Here is a 17,746-nt window from a genome sequence, read left to right as displayed (position 1 = left end):
GATATAAAATATTAACTCAATATTTTAAATGAAAATATGCATTTTAGCCATTAAGAGAAAGTGTGAGATATAATTTTCTATAATCATGTTTTTCATCTTTGATCACATATATCTCACAAAGTTTGAAATTTTTTGATTAATAAATCTATAAAATTTTTAAAGTTGTTCTATTTACTCAAAATGGAGTTAAATTGTAAAAGTCATGAATACTTGAAATTTAAGCTTTGAAATGAAAATTGTGCAGAAAATTATATTTGACCTTTAGTCATGTTTTTTTATCATATCTCTCACTACGTAGATTATTTTAATATGAAACATATCTCATTCAAAAATAGACTTCAACATCTTTTCAATGATAGTTCATTTATTCAAAATGGAGTTCTATTAAAAAATATATGAATTTTAGAAGTTGAGTGTTGAGATATTGTTTCTGCACTATATTTAGAGTTGACTTTCATTCACTCTTTTAATCATATATCAAAAGTTATGTTGAATTTAAGTATAAAACTTTTTTATTAAAAACTAAACTTCAAGAGCTTTATAAAAATATATAATTTGTTAATTTGAAGTTGTATTGAATGACTTAGAGCCTTATGAAATTATGTGCAGTGGCACTCTTCAAAACACGCGTGATTCAAAGTGGCACTCTTCAAAACACGCGTGATTCAAACCTGCAAACATGTGGAAACATCCTTAAAAAGTTTCAATATCCAAATTACGCATGAATCACTTCCCATACATGTGTGAAATGTCACCCAAAAGCCTTATTTTGACCCAATAGCTTTTGTGGTCTAAATCAAGCTTGAATCGCTTCTTATCTATGTGTGATTTGTCACCTATGCAATGCCACATAACATTTTAAGCGTGATTTGTCACGTTTCAAGTGAGATTTGTTACCTGCACATGTGAAAATTGTCATTTCATGCATGAATGAGTTTTGTTCAAAATGAAAACATCACCAACAGCTATAATCATTGTGTAACGACTATATAAACATTCATATTATGTCTTTAACACTTATTTCACTTCATGAGTTATAAATATAACACTCCAAGCTTATCTTAAGAGGAGATTAAGCTTAAAAATCATCAAGTTATGAAATTCATGTTCATATTACTTTTATTATATGAAAATCATTGTTCTTAAGCCAATATAATTTATATCTTATTAGAGCTTCATTGTGTTTATTATTGCTCTTAGAGAGAGTTTTAATTGAGTGATTTATATAATCAAAATCATTGTAAAAGTGAGGGGTAGATTTCCCTTGATTACAAGAGAAGTTGTTCTCTTGGGAAAAAAAAGCTTACTAATAAAAGTGAGTTGCTATAAAAGCTCATAAGTGCTCAAACTAAACTTGTAGTTATACTAAGGTGGCAAGCACCCATTTAAACTTGTGTTATAGTGAAAAAATTTTAAGTAATTACTTAGGGACTGGACGTAGGCTCAAGTAGTGAAGTTGAATTAGGATAAATCATAGTTTGCACTTTCTCTTCCCTTAACTCTTTATATTTTTAGTAACCTTAGTTTATGTTATGTTTTAGTGTACAAAATTAAATTTGATATATTTACATGTTCTTACTCAAACTTTCACTTAGAAATTATTTTTATACATATTGATCTCATAAAAATAACTTTAACATTCTTGCAATAAGAGTTTAATACTTGAATTTGCTTAAACTTTTCTTTTCACACAGTTTTACTGAAAAAGTTTTAAGAAAATAAAAAATTTCTTGAACACTCAATTCACTCTCTCTTGAATGTGTTGCCATATTTAACAAAAATTTTAATTATCATTATCAAAATATTTATATAGAGTATTTAATGAGTGTAAAATTAAAAAGATAAATTTTTTTTAAGAAATTAAGGTTTTAGATTGAAAACCATAAATTAATTACTAATGCTCTATATTTTGTTACAGAGAGAAACGGAGTATAATATAAAAGCTAGTTTAGAAGACTGTTTTCGTACATGTAAAAATTGCTGAGAAAAATAATTAATAATTTTATAAAAAACATGAAGTGTCAATTATTTTAGATCAAAATCAAATCAATTATGTTGGAATAAATGGACATGGACTATTATCTTTTTGAGTATTAGGGACAATCTAAAACGAGCTTAAAAAAAAGAAAAGAAAAGAAAACTAGCATCATCGAACCATTTGAAGAGTGTACTCCCTCAGTTTTTTTTGTTTGTTGTTCAAACTTCAAAGTGTCTGGACATAGATAAAAAAATACTCCTTCCGCTTAAAAAATATAAAGTATTTTTTGAAAAATTGAATGTTTAAAAATATAAAATATTTTTAATCTTTTAACGTATAATCATTATCTTTTTTTTCAAAAGTATCCTTATTGATAATGATTTTATATTTATTTTAGGGTGTTTAAAAGAGATAAATATGGAAAGATAGGATTAGTTAAAAATTAGGCAACTACTTTATTGGAGGGTGAGATTTGGTTAAAAATACCTTATATTTTTTAACGGAAGGAGTATAATTGAATCTTTCATTTATAAAAATATTCATATTTAATATTTGATCATATTTGGATTTGTCTTCAATTCAGTAATATTTATATATGTACAAACAAAAAAAATTGAAATTCATTCTATAATTTTCTACTATTATTAGTTTACTTTGTTTTTCAAGTGTAGAATTATGACCAATTAAAAATAAACTTATAAATAACAAATAATGTTGCGTGAGTACTAATGTACGAGTATGAATAATAAATAACAAAAAAAGGTTACTGATTCCATATTATATAGAGTCATTTTTAACTATCTCATTAAAATTAAGAAGATGTAGTTAAATTATTAATATTATTTGAAAAAGGAATTTTTTTATTTATACTTATGAAATGTATTATTTTTGAAAGCATGTTATCTTTTAAATATGAAAAAAAATTGAAAAAAAGTAATCAATCATCTATCTTTTTGTGTAACTTATAAAAATGATTATTTATGTCTTCTAAAAAAGTAACTTATTTATTATATATTTTTTAGTTTTATTTATAATTCATTTCTAGCATTTTTAATTAAAATTAAGGAAAATTTTAAAACTTACTACCTCCATTTTTATATATATAAGAGAAAAAATATATCACACATTTTAAGAAAGTTTGTTGACTATAATAATTATATTTGAAAATAAAAAAATAGATTAAAATGTCTTATATTAATCAACATAACCATACATTAATTGTTTCTTGTTAATGTAAATTATGAGGGGTGATTTAAGTAATGTATAATAAATGCTTATTAGAATGAGTGATTTTGTTTATAAGAAAATATAAGTCAAAAGTGATAATTTTTCTAATAATAAAAAATGGAGGGAGTATTCTTGTGATTCTATTTATAAATTATATTCCAAATAATTAATATCGAATCCTAAATGTGAGCACTTTTTTTAAGAGAAATTTGAAATTTGATTCATTATATTGTGAGAGATTAATCCTTTATATTATATCGAGTTCATTGGTATGGAGATAGTATTCCCTCCGTCTCAAATTATTTCATAAAATTACACATATCAATAAAGTTCAATAATAATACTTTTTAAATTTACATTTTCAAAACAAAAATATAAATTTTTAAAAATATCCTTACATATTTAATTATTATATTACAATCATTTTAATTATTTTTTTCACTTCAAGGATAATATTTAAAAATATTAATAAATTTTTTAATATCAAATTATTTTATATTTTAAAATAATAATATTTTTTTTAAATTATCTTGTAATTTGGGGATGAGGAAGCATTTGGAAAAAATAAATAATTATTTATTCTATTTCCTTTTGAGCCAGCAGTCAGGGCAAGGGCAGTGAATTCCGCCCCACATGCTGGTGACACGTGACACTGTCCCCCTCCCCACCTCCACTTCAGATGCCCTGGTGCCTGTAATTCTTCAATCCATGACGTGGCTCGTACGGACACCCCCTAATTAACTAATTTGCTCCATTCGATGCCTTGCCAGTTTCTCTTCCGCGCATTTCATTGGTCTCAACTGGTCCCCAAGTGACTGGCAACCGACAACTTTGCTCTCTATTCCCCGCTTCCTCTCGCCCCCTGCCCCTGTGACGATCACTGGAATCACAGGTTGTCGGTCAATGCGCCCACGTGTCACGAGCTAACGTGATGGCACTCACTTGTGCCTCCCCTGTGGGGAAAAAGAAATGCCTCGTTTATGGATTCACGTGGCGGGGAGAGGCATTTATTCTGTGGTTTTCTTAATTTGGGAAGGGCAGATATTTTTTTGTGCGTTTACCCAAAAAAGAAAAGAGATTAGGTTCTCATCTGGTCTCTCAGTGGTCTTTGCCTTTTTCCCTCTTTAAATCTCAAGATTTCTCGTTCAATTCCTCTCACTGATCGATGAGGCTTAACAGGAAAGTGAAGGTGAGGGGTTTGCAACGCTCAATCGATCATTCAGTTGTATATATGCATATATAAATTCCTTTCTCTCGTTTTACCCCTTTCTCCTGGGGAAAATTTTTCCTAGGGTTTCTGATATTGACAGACTCATCACTCTATTCCCTCTCTATTCTCGGATACCAACTTGTGTGTTTGAATCCTGGATTAGATAGATCTCACTCCGTGTCAATTTCGAGTTCAGGTTTCGCTGAAGAATCGAGATCGTTGATTCGTGTTGGGGGGATCAAAGGCGAAGATGGTGAGGGGAAAAACTCAGATGAAGCGAATCGAGAATGACACGAGCAGGCAAGTGACGTTCTCTAAGAGAAGGAATGGGCTGTTGAAGAAGGCGTTCGAGCTGTCTGTACTGTGTGATGCTGAAGTTGCACTCATAATTTTCTCGCCCAGAGGAAAGCTGTATGAATTCTCCAGTTCTAGGTAAGTCATGATATATACTTTTATTTATATCCCCCACACACCATAATAATACTGTTTTTTCCCCCCTTATCTGTCTGTACTTGCAATATCATGTTTTTGGTTCAATTTTAATTTGACGTGAAACAATTCAATTTTTCCCGATTGATGTGCTGAGACTGAGGTTTTTATTACTGTTGTGCCTAGCTATAAGTAGCTATTTAGATATATAATATATTGAAGAATTTTCTGGTCATAAGCTTGTTAAGGCTAATTGGCCTGTTGCTGATATATAGTACTACGAAATTAGCTTTATGCAAAAGCTAGTTGGCTAGCTGTACTGTCTATCATCTTCCATGGAAATAATAGCGCCTCTCCATTTTCCATTGAGATGGTACTTACCTAATTTGACTTTTGTATATTTTCCTGTGCAATCACATATTTTAAAATAAACTATAATAAATATCAATATTCAAAATAAAAATATATTATAAATTATGAATAATGCAACTACCTTAAAGTCCCACCAGACCCACTGATTCATTTGCCTCTTTCATTCTGCTCTAGTCAAAATTTTTAGAATAGAGTAGAATATGTAAATATGGTTTGTCAATTAAAGTCAACCTCATAGTCAGGTCAAACATGGCTCTCTTCATATTTTTCTTTCATAAAATAAAACTTAGGAGGGATTTTTTTTAATATATAGAGTAAAAAATGAAATTAAGAAAGAAATAAAGATATTGTTCATTTGTTTGGTGTGGATGTACGTAAAATGACCAAACTATGTGTTTTAATGTTTTTAATAAAAAATAAAACTTTATTTGGAATGACGGCAAGAATACGATGGACATTATATTTCGCTTTGTGTACAGGGAAAATAGAGTTCATTTCTATTACTTTCACCTAAGGTCGTTATATTTGTTTGTCTTTAATTTATTTAGTTTTATGATATAGTTAATTTTGACGTAATATACATTTTCTGTTACTTTAATGTAAACTTACATAATTATTTACATATATAGTTATATTAAGAATAAAATAACAATTTTATGTAAGAGTTTAGATTAATCTAATTTTTTTTTTTCATATTAAGGACTAAACTATAGCGTCATCTTATGTAAAAGGTTAGCTGCTTTGATGAAAATAAATGGAATAAGAGATTCTTGTTCTACCTATGTGTGTGTGTATAAAATTGTTAGGGGACTGGGTGTGGTTTTATGAACAAAAATAATCGTACTATTTATGAATTTTAATAAATGCCCATAATAGTTTATCTTGTATAATCTATATAAATTTTCTTCCTGTTCTTTCTGTCTCTTTCTCGTCGAGAAGGAACAATAAAATATTTTTGCTACAGACGAATCATACTACTTACTGCTCGATACATTAACATGTACAGAAAGAAATATGAATAACTTTGGTAGAATAGTTTATAAGTGTACCCATGGTGAATGTAATGTATGTGTTACCTGACTAGTACGAGAAGGGAATAAAATGCTAGTCCATGGAGTGAAATTCTAATTTGGTACATTTATTAATAGGGAAAACACTACTCTTGGTTTTTGCACTTTGTTTGAATTTTGATTTAGGTCCCTGTATTTTTTTTGGGGGTTCTAGGTTTTGACACTTTTCTCCATCTGCAGCGTTGGTTATTACATTTTTAGAAGGACGTTAATGTGGTACAAACGGTGTTAACGGTGTTAATGATGCTGATATATCAATTAGCACTGTTAATTTTGTGTTGCTGAGCGGATTTTTAAATTAGGAAAGAGGAAGGAAAAAAGCCTACACCAAATGAAATGAAAAGGGTTGATCTGGACTCTTAAATGAGCAATAGAAGGTTTTTGAAAAAAAAATCTTGTTTATTTCATCTAATGTAGTTTTTTTTTTTTTTTGCTTATTGAAAAATCCATATCATCATTAGTTTGATATGTAAGTAAAAAAAATTAACAATGTTAATTGACATGTTAGCATTATCAACATTGTTTGTGTCACGTTCATGTCTCTCTAAAAATGTGGGGACCCATGTTGCAGATAGAAAAAAGTATAGGGACATAAAACATAGAAAAAATGCAAGGATTCATATCAAAACCCTAGAAAAATAGAGGGACTAAAAGTGGTGTGTTACCTTATTAATATTTAATGTAAATTTAATTTTTCTTTTTTATTTTTTCCATTCACTTTTAAGTCAAACATGTTTAAAATTTCAATGTATATACTCTTTGTAGTACTTCGATCTCATATATCCTTGTTAATTCAAAATTGAAATATACCAAAGAGAGAGAAGATATTGTTACTCCAATTGGTCCTTATTATAAGGCATTTATAACTACCTCATTGGAATCAAGGAAAGGAGATCAAGTTATTAACTTTGTCTGAAAATAAAATAAACTTTCAATTTTACTCTTATTTAAATATTTTTTTTTAATTTTCATTACTTTTTCTCTGATTGTTGATGAGTTTAAATAGGGATAATATTAAAAAAATATAATTAATACCCCATTAAGTGTCTCATACTAAAGATCAAAGAATCCCTCTAAAAGGCATTTTATGATAGGAACCGGAGGAAGTAAAACTGAAGTGGAGTATATAGAAAACTAGAAATGGTAGAATAGATCAAGTTGATGGCTATATTTAACTTGATTTAAAAGGTAGGTAGCCAGCATGAAAAGAACTGAAATTTACTGCTAAGTTTCAAATTCATGTTTTTTGAACTTTTTTTTTTATTTTTGGGTGGGGAGACTTTCAAAATGGATTATTATTTAAGTAATACGTTGTCCCTGATAAAAGTTTTTTCGTATAGCTAGGTTGTCTGTCCACGCTTTGCATGGAGTATGACTCTATGAGGTATAAGTTACATGATTAATGATTTATAGATAATAAAGGTTTTCTATAGATTTGATATTATATATAATATATAGGTAGATAGGTTGCAGGAGCATTTGGTCGCTTTATTTCTAATCAAGTGAAAGTATTCTTCATTAATCGCCACGCTTGAAAGTGTGTTTTTTCTCATAAATCTTCACAAAACTGCAATTATTAACCTTCAAAAAGTCTTTGAAATCACCAAAACATATCGTAGCTTTCTGTCGATGTATATTTTGTTTAGATGATGAGCTGCTGTTCGATCACAAGACATGTTTTGAACTGATCGCGTACTTGGAATCTTGTCGGCACTGTTTAACATGGACATCAAAGTAAGAGCTTGTCCATGCTTAACAGTAACATACATACATACATGCATACATATATATATATATTTATACACGCTCGTTCCTCTAGAAAATGTTTCTGTTAAGCACCAATAAGTTATTCTTTGGCGGGGTGGTAAAGGCAGGTTTTTTAAAATATATTAATGCTATTAGGTTTTGAATAGAAGTACACGAAACTGAAAGCTCTTTTATTACGGCTTAAACGCCATATATACTCTTTGAATTAATCTTGTAAATTTGGTTTAGATGCTTTGGTTAGTGGCTACAGTCTAATTAAATACTGTAGCTTAATGAAGATACTACCAACTTCATAGGAATTATTTAAGTATTCAATGCCAATGGGACCTTCCTTTTGCATGCTGTGTCTGTCAAATATTATATCATTTGCTTTGGCGTCATTTGTGTGGTTGCAGAAATCCAAGGTAGTTTCATGGATTCCCAAATCCTGTGTGTGTGGTCACCTTCATCACTTCATGAATATTCTTTCTTGACAACAGTTTACTTGTCTTTTCGAGAACATTTAAAGTCACCAATAATGAAGAAAGAAATAAAGAATTGCTTTTTAATTTATCGAAGATCTTGCTTTGCCAAGATTCTTAATTTAGCCGATTCTGTTCGTCAAAGTACTGAGATAACAAGGTTGGCTATATGGTTCTTTCCTTAGCATGCCTGGGTGTGATTGCATGGTCTTGGTTTATTATTTATTAAAGTTGTTAAAATGTTGGCAATTAGATGAAGACATATTTTTGACCAATAATCATATTAAGACACAATAAAGTCAAGTTGATAAAACTAAACCTTTTACGTCATTTTCTTATATATAGAGTATGTCATAATGAAACACATGGGAGGGATATCTGTATATGGGATTTCATGCATGTTGAATGAAGACATTTCATTCTAATATCAATACTTTTTTATGATACATAACTACATATGATTTTGTTATCATATAGAATAACGATATGTCGAAGTAGTTTGAATTCCCCAGATAAAATGATTCTCTTTTGTCCCATTGATATTTTGTCATCATAATTTATAGATGAATGAACACACACACACACACAATACCTCGAATTTAATTTTAAGCAAACAACTAACAACTTTTTTATCATGACTTGTGTAAATAATGCTGCTTGTTACTAATTATATTGTTTGCTATACTTTGATATTTGATTAATAATTTAGGTTTTAAATGATCACCTTTTAATTATGTTCGATCTTCTAAAGATTAAACGTTATAATCTTTCATTTTAATTCATACATGATTACTTTGTTATCAATTTAATTGGTTTCGAAAGATAAAGTAGTTCAATTTATTCCTTTATGTATGCTTTCTCTTGATCTCATCCATTAAAAAATGGTTTTAGGATTAACTAAAGCAACCTTTCGTGCGTCTCTCTTAGAAAGATTTGTAGACCCTAATATTTTTGTTTTCCATCAATATAACGTTTCATTAAATAACAAATAAGAACTAAATACGTAGTTGAAAGTGATTTTGGCATGCATGTTCCACAACTTATTTCCAAAGATAGCTATCTAAAAGCCAAATACTCGAATGTATATGATACAGGAGCATCTCACTAAATATCATAGAACAAAAATGAAACCCCACATGGTAACAAAACAAATACATTTTTTTTGGTAAAGTAAAGTTTAGGTGACTTGGGCTCTGGAGTTTATCAGGGTTAAGACATGCCTCCAAGCTTAAAGTATACTTACAGAGTTATTGACAGATCACCTGTAAGGTTGCCCTTTCTAAGCCAACACTTAACCTAACCCATTTTGGTAATCATGAGACTAACCCGAATGTACTACCATTAGTTAAAAATCATTAAGGTCAAAAGTAATCAAAGTAAGATCTCAAGTGTTATAACTTTAAAACACATTAAGTATAACTTTAATAAGTTTAAATTATAGTAAAAACAAGTACGAAAGTATAAGATACCATTTTAAGGTCAAAACCCTTGAAAGTTAGTTGAAAAACATCAAGTAGTAAAAATCATAGGGATGTGTCACGGCTTGTGCACATGCGTCAAGGCTCTTATTCTTTGTGTCATACGCTGTGACGCATTGCATTGCTCAAGACAACACAGATGCTGTCAAATGACAGCACCTGGGGCCACCTTCCAGCGTGCCTCAATTTTTTATCTGACGTTCGATTGAGGTGATTTAGGTGTCTACAAAAAGATCTTTTAAGGCTCTAGCCAACGGCATTATTTTCATTTCAAAATTATATTCCAATCAGAAGTTGGATGCCCAATTGCAATCTCGCACATTTTCATACTTTAAACATAACTTGGGTGCCTAAATTCTTGACCAAGTGCCAAGAGCTCACAACCAATCCTAGGCTACTCAATGGACTCAACATCATTTGTGTAGTACCACAGCTCACAAATACATATATAACACATTTTCAACCCTCATCCCCTTGATCTAAGAGACAAAAGGGGAGGTCAAATGGATGTCATAAATCACTATCATCATTTATAGACATGTATAAAGTCAGAATCTTACTTGCACTATTATTTTGATTGTATTAGGATAACTCCATTACATAACTGGGATAACTCCATTACATAACGAGGAATTTAGGGTCTAAAATACAACAATCAACATAATCAAGCAGTAGTGCAAGTAAACCACAATATGAAATTCCTAGCTAGCAATTTCACTATAAATATGCACAAACAAAATAGGAGGTCTGCGGTTAGGAATCATGAATTCCTAAGCCTCCAGTGCTTTTTCCCTGTCTCACCTCAAGTTAGTACCTGTAAAATATTGAAGAAATAGGGGTGAGTATAATCATTCAGTGACCAAGATCAAGCTAGCTCATACAAATGGAAGTTAATCAAGTATATAAATGCAAGTGGCATATGTCACACACCAATTTATCCCCATGTATATAAATATCAATTATAAAACACTAACAATCATGTGACTTAGAAAGAAATAGAATGCATAATGTCACAATAATACCAACCTTGTGACATATGCCATAATATGCAAGATTACAATAATAACAATCATATGACCATAAGAATGATATGCAAGATCATCTCCATCCTTATATTCTCCAAATACCTCCAATTAAAACCGTGGGATATTTGCTCAAAGGGGTTTGTCTATGTGAATATTCTCCCTCAAGCCCTCCAATTGTAAGAAGCTATTTGGCTAAGGTTACTACACTCATTCTTGGAATCTTAGTCTCCCAACTCGCACACTATGAGATGTCGTGTCCTAAACTAGCCTCCGTATGGAACAAGTGGCAGTTAGATAGGTTTGAGTCCGTTGATAGCCTATAGGATAGTTTCTTGCAGAATAAGTGGGACAATAATTAAAAGGGCAAGCCATCAAGCTCTGAATGTCAGCTGTACCACTTGTGTTTACAATATCAACTCATCTCCCTAAGCAGACTACTGCCTCATATGATCATGCAATGCAACATATGCTTAACTTATAGCATGTACATTGAATCATCGTATTCTTTGCATGTAAATTCTCAAGCATTGAATTCATCGCATGCAACCCTCAAACATCATATCCCCTCACATCCTCAATCTGCTTAGTTCACATAACCACATATTTCCCATACTCACATTATAAGAATTATACTTATCACATCATATTACCTCATCGACGCACATCATCATCATCATCATGTTCACAATACACACATTTAGCCTTTCTCAATGTTAATGAATTCATTACTCACATATCACATAAAATCGTTATCAAATTGCCACTCATTGAAATCAAGTTCGCAAGCACAACATGTTCCAAACAAATTTATAAACATCTATTTACAATTAGACAAGCAAATTCACAAACTAAATTTTCCCTAATTATCAAAAGGTCAAAGGTTTACCTTTCAATACCAAAATACTTCTAAAGCTTTCCAAGTTTGAATGGTGCCAAAAGGGTGATTAATCTACAATTAATCATGCCACAATCATTAATAGCATCATTTACACTATCTCCACCTTTCTATTTCAACTCTTTGAACATCCACAATCCCAATCTATCACATTTAAGTATACCTATTGAGTTTATTAACTCTCCTTAACTCAAACTAACTTCCTTAAACACTTTATTCATTATTAATAGCCCCAACAACCTTCAACTCCCACATTTGATGCCCATTTTCGAACATAAATGAGGCCAACAATCTAAAAACTTTTTAAGCCATAAACCCTAGGCTTAAATAACTCAAACAACTCCCATGATCTCTATTTAAGTCAATGAGTTTGGATCTATAGTCCCAAGAGTCTGAAAATCACTTCTCCACGCAAACCATTACTTCAAAAACTTGAGAAAAAGAAGGAGGAGGAAGGGGGAAGCGGAGAAGACTTACCCTTGGTTCTTGATAAATTCAAAATACTCCCAATCTTTCAAAAATTTCAACCCTAGCAGAGCTATTGAGCTTCTTTGTCTCCTTCTACTTTAAATCTCTTTTTTTTTTCCAATTTTTCAAACCACATAATGCTTTTATTTTTGTGAAATTTTGATTATGCACCACAGTGCATGTTGCATGTGCCATTGTGGATGGTACAGAGATGGGTTTTCCCTTTTCTGAGTGATGCATGAGCTATGGCGCATGGTACAACAAGGGGCCTCTTGAGTTTTTCTTCCTCTTTAAGAGCCTGGATCGCCTAACTTCGTTCTAGACCTGATCCTCAAGCTGCAACCACAGACCACTAGGCCTATTAGCCCTTTCTAACCATCCTCTAATACAATTTCATTTCTAAATTACTCATTTACTGTTAGTTAACTTGTTTAAATTTTTTTGGATGTTACATTACTTACCAACAAGGTCTTCATATCAATAACAAGATTTAATCTCACAACTTTTTAGGCTGTGAGTCAAAGCTTTACCAACTAAACCAATCTTTGTTGGTAACAAACCAAATACATTGATGGGGGCAAAAGGGCTTAAGAATGTGAATGATAAAATAGAAAAAGATATTAGCCGATTTCATCCCTATTTCTGTCCAACACATTTGATGGGACTTTATTTACTTCATTAGGTGATGTTTTTGTCTAGTGGGGGGACTGAAATGGGGACTTTATTTTTAAAACCAAATTAAAAGGGGCGTAATCTTTTGAAGATTTAATTGAGCTAGAGAAGTTTTTTTTAGAAGACTAAATTGAGTAGAGCGTGATAATTGAGAGACTAAATCATTAAACTGTTTATAGCCTAGCTGCCAAGATACATGCAACGGATCATGAAGTTAATGAGAAAACTGAGAATATGAATAACATTTTCCTTCTGAGCTTCATTTCAAAAGCACATTTCCTTGTGAAAATTTGTTTCGTTATTTCTCTACCTACTTGTATGGTTATATGTCTATGTTCTCAAATAACCAGAACACATTTTATTATTTATCATTTATAAACGATATCATGTGAGAAGATGTGAAGTTTCAGTCTTGTACTCAGGCAAGTTTTCATCTCAACCTTTTTTTCCTCTTTCATTGGAGATGCTACAGTATAAACAAAACGGTTGAACGTTATCAGAAGAAAGTCAAGGACCTAAGTCTCTGCTCCAGAGGAATCCAAGATAACACACAGGTAATTTTCCCAATCATGAATATATTTTTTATGTATAGAAGTTCGGGCGTGTGTGTGTGTGTGGGCGAGTTATTATATTTTAAACGGGGCAGAGCTGATAATGATTGAGGTCCTGAAAACGATTATATATGTTGTGCATTGATGCATATCAGTGGCTTCACATGACCTCAAGAGTAAGTTGATTTCCATTTTTCTGTTACATTTTATACAGAGAAAGTTTGAATTTTTTTAATCTTAAAATTCGAATGTAACAAATACTTGAAAACAAAAACAATTTCTCATGTGGAATTGTTGGTTTCTATTTGTTTATTTCTTGTTCATTGGCAATGACAGAAACTCTGTTTGAGAGATTGCTTTCTCCACAAGTATGGCCATTTTGTAACGAGATAAGGACAATTTTAGGATGAGATAAATTCTGGGGAGGCCATAGTGAATATATGTTATACTATACGCTTAAAATGTGACCGCCTTTATTAGATGGTTGGACACAATCAAGATATGGAATAATACTAATAATGGAATTAATGAATGTATCTTAGCTAACAGAAAGTTGTGACTTAATTGCATGCAGCATGATAAGCATGGAACCGTCGGCATACAAAAGAAGCTTGAGCATCTTGAAATTTCTAAAAGGTTTCTTCTTAAAACCCCTTCCTCTCTCTCTCTCTCTCTCTCTCGTGAATACATGGCCAGAGAAAAATTATCTAATCATATCAAAATACATGATATTTCTGCACCTAGTAGGCGGTTCATCAAAACTTGTCTCTTTTCGATTAGTCCTATATTTACAAAGACATGCACATGCTTGGCTCAAGTCTCATGGAACCTCAGATTTTATATATATATATATATATTATATGCATGTATTCATGTATGCAGGAAGCTTTTGGGAGATTGTTTGGATGCATCTTCCGTTGAGGAGCTAAATCAGATAGAGAAACAGCTGGATCGAAGCTTAACCAAAATTAGGGCAAGAAAGGTATCGGAATCAGAACAGCTTTCAATAAACCCTTGCGTTGTGTCTGTGTGCAGAACAACGTCATTACAAATAGAGTTGTTGATTCATAATTAAGGAAGGTAATTAACATTGCAAAACTTGGTGGTGTTACTGTCTGTACTCAGAATCAATTGTTCAGGGAGCAGATTGAGCAGCTGAGGGAAGAGGTAATTTAATATTGCTTCTTGTACGTACATGCGTGAATTAATAACTGCCTATGATTTTGGTTTTATTAATTAGTTCATAATTAATGGAAGAATTCCATGATTTGTTTCACTCCAGGAAAAATGTCTTCTGAAAGAAAATGAAAGGTTACGAGAGCAGGTAATGTTCCTCCTCCTTCTTATGCTTTAGATTGACAGTTGAAACCTTGTCCGTTATTTCTGGGAAGAAACAAGCGTGGTTATATCAAGGGTAAAAGAGCAAATTAACCTATAAATCATCGATTCAAGAGTGTCTGAAACTTTAAACTCATTTTCTGCATAATATTTTCTTTCAACTTTTAAAAACGGTACAATTTAACTTCTGTTGTTAACAAAAGTGAATTTTGATTGTTAGTTGATGAAAAAATGACACAAAAAAACCTCAAATTTCAGAAAAGGTCTAGTGAAATTTTCTTGATTATTTTTCTGTAAATTTTTTGATTCTTGTCTATAATTTTTGGGTCATTTATTGTAAATTTTTTATCATTTTCTGTAATTGTTGAGGTCATTTTCTGGTCAATTAACGATTAAAGTTAACTTTTGTTAAGGCACTAGATTACATTGTTTTAATTTCAAAAGTTGAAGGGGAATATTGTATAAAAAATAAGTTTAGGTTTTAGATGTTCCTGAACTTATAGTTTAGAGTCTAATTTGCTTTTTAACCCTTGAATTAACTTTGGAGCCAATATACAGAGGCTAGGTCATCTGATTAGATCTTGTCTCCTATATGTTAACTCCTTATTGTTTTGACATGTAAACTGCAAAATGAATGTTGCACAGTGTGGGATTGAAGAGCGAGGATCAACGAGGAAAGATGATGAGAACGAGGTGGAGACGGAGTTGTTCATAGGGCCACCAGAGAGACGAATCCCTTGATAAAATCTGCAACACGTGATCATCTTCTATATATATATATATATATATTTACATTAACTGTATCATATGTATCAGATATGGGTGTCCGCAAGCCGACACAGTATTTATCCATACGTAGTTAATAATATCTCCACGAAATTTAAACCACGTTTTGTTAAGTTATGGTGTTTTTGTTGTGCCTGGACAAGCTGTGGCTAGCAATGCCATGCATGCTGGTATTAATTACTCCAATAAGCATCCCTGCTTTTATGTTGTGTTCGTTGTAATTCTTTTTCTGATTATTGCTTATATGTTTTCACTGCCTCTTTGCTATGAGAAGTTATGCCCAGCTTTGGGAATATCAGGATTTGACTTTTTATTTTGGGGTCAACGACACTGCTTAGTTTATCATCAATACATACCTCCTTTTAAGTTTATAGATCGGTTTTGGTGCTATAATGCTCTTGCAATGAGGGAAACTTCTGTGGGCATATAATATATTGGATAGTTTTTGGGCCTGATGTTGTTGGCATTGGCACTATTTAAAATGACGTATCTCATTTAAGTTTTTAGATTGGCTTTGGTGCAATAATAGTCATTAAATACCAATAGGAATTGAGTTTAATAAAAGAGATTGATTCCTTACAACATGACGAATCAAAATGTGAATTTTTATTGAAAGAAATGTTCATATTTAATACTTGGTAGGTCTCAAACAGAATTGTTTTAAGAAGAAGAATATATATAGAGTCGTCAATTAAGGTCGAGCCTTAGGTCGAGCAAGTAGGCCCGGCTTTTTTAAGGTCGAGAAAATTAAGGGTCAGGCCATTACTTTAGTCTTTAAAAAGGTAAATCAGACTTAAGAAGGTTGGTCTTTTTAAGCCTGAAAATAAAAGGGTTGACCCTTTTAAGCCTTTATATATATATATATATATATTTTAGAAAGGGTAAAGTAGTAAATTTGATCACTAATTATTTTTCAAGGAGCATCTAGTAGTCTAAACTATTAGATGGTACAAAATAAATCACAAACTTTAAAAAATGGAGCGCCTATAGCCTACCGTTAACTTCAGCTAATAGACGTTATGTGAATCCTATAATGACACGTGACACGATATGTAAGCATGATAAAGGTGCAAATTTAACCACGAACTATTTTTCAAGGAGCACTGGATAGCTATATTATAAAAAAGGGACCATCCAACACCTTTTAATTTTGACCAAACACCATTTATTTTCATATTTATGAGGCACATAAAGCATTAATCTCTCCAACTTCGTTCTCAATCTCAGCTCTAGAGAAAGGGGTTCAAAGAATTTTGATCTGAAGACATTCACAAAGATGACATTAACAAAGTAGAAGAAATAATTTGTGACTAAATTAAGTTAAAATCAAGCTTTTCCCATACATAATAAAATTAAGCTTTTACTTCATTGGCATCGTCTTTGTTAGAGGTGAGAACATAGGACAACATGGCCCATATGGGTTGAAAGAAATATGGGTTGGGTTGGGTTCAACCTATTTTTATATGGGTTAGAAAAATTCCAACCCAACCTAACCCTTAAGGGTCGCCAACCTATTTATTTATTTATTTTAATTTATTTTTTATGATTTTTTAAAATACACCTAAATAATTAGTTTTAATTTGATATTCTTGCATGATTCATTCCAAATATATTAAAACATTAATTTATAATGTTATAAAATTTTTTTCCTTTCTTTAAAAAAATAATATGGGTTAAACGGATCAACCCTAACTCATTAGCGTTAACCCTATATGATTTACGAGTTATATGATCTAGGCCAGAAAAAATCCATTTTTATGCGGGTTAATTTTTTTCCAAACCCGACCTGACCTATATAACTAATCATTTGGGCTAACCCATATTCTCGACTTTAGTCCTTATAAATTTTAACAAACTCACATGGTTTAAGAAATTTAGTTAAACATAATAATTATGTATGAAATTAAAAATTTAGACTAAATTGCTCTTGTGATTAATGAAATAAGTTTATCTTGTAAAAATAAACTTTGGTTTTACAAGGGAAAATTCAAAAAAATTATAATAAACAGGGAGAATATC

General features: G+C 31.2%; 1 protein-coding gene across 2 annotated transcripts; it reads left to right on the top strand.

Annotated features, from left to right (window-relative positions):
- Window positions 1-4,213: 4,213 nt before the first annotated feature.
- LOC129310943 (agamous-like MADS-box protein AGL14) lies at window positions 4,214-15,936 on the top strand. Of its 2 annotated transcripts, none has more exons than XM_054952843.1 (8): window positions 4,214-4,394; window positions 4,612-4,847; window positions 13,516-13,606; window positions 14,178-14,239; window positions 14,486-14,585; window positions 14,729-14,770; window positions 14,886-14,927; window positions 15,587-15,936. In XM_054952843.1, exons 2-8 carry the CDS (start codon window positions 4,666-4,668, stop codon window positions 15,680-15,682), a joined length of 615 nt encoding a protein of 204 aa, XP_054808818.1. In that variant the 5' UTR covers window positions 4,214-4,394; window positions 4,612-4,665; the 3' UTR covers window positions 15,683-15,936. The 2 variants fall into 2 exon arrangements, with proteins under 2 accessions (XP_054808818.1, XP_054808819.1); XM_054952844.1 differs by having other exon boundaries at window positions 4,218-4,394; window positions 13,525-13,606.
- Window positions 15,937-17,746: the final 1,810 nt, after the last annotated feature.

Source organism: Prosopis cineraria, unplaced genomic scaffold (genome assembly GCF_029017545.1).
Source record: "Prosopis cineraria cultivar Desert tree isolate PC_DT_omini unplaced genomic scaffold, ASM2901754v1 PC5, whole genome shotgun sequence".
NCBI lineage: Eukaryota > Viridiplantae > Streptophyta > Magnoliopsida > Fabales > Fabaceae > Prosopis > Prosopis cineraria.
The sequence above is the reverse complement of the archived record's forward strand: the minus strand, read 5'-3'. Positions and strand labels throughout refer to the sequence as shown.

Bases quoted from the DNA above. Each gene is read 5' to 3' on its own strand.
- LOC129310943 (XM_054952843.1), top strand. From the start codon at position 4,666: ATGGTGAGGGGAAAAACTCAGATGAAGCGAATCGAGAATGACACGAGC. The intron at 4,848-13,515 runs GTAAGTCATGAT...CTTTCATTGGAG, and splicing joins TATGAATTCTCCAGTTCTAG to ATGCTACAGTATAAACAAAA. The intron at 14,928-15,586 runs GTAATGTTCCTC...AATGTTGCACAG, and splicing joins ATGAAAGGTTACGAGAGCAG to TGTGGGATTGAAGAGCGAGG.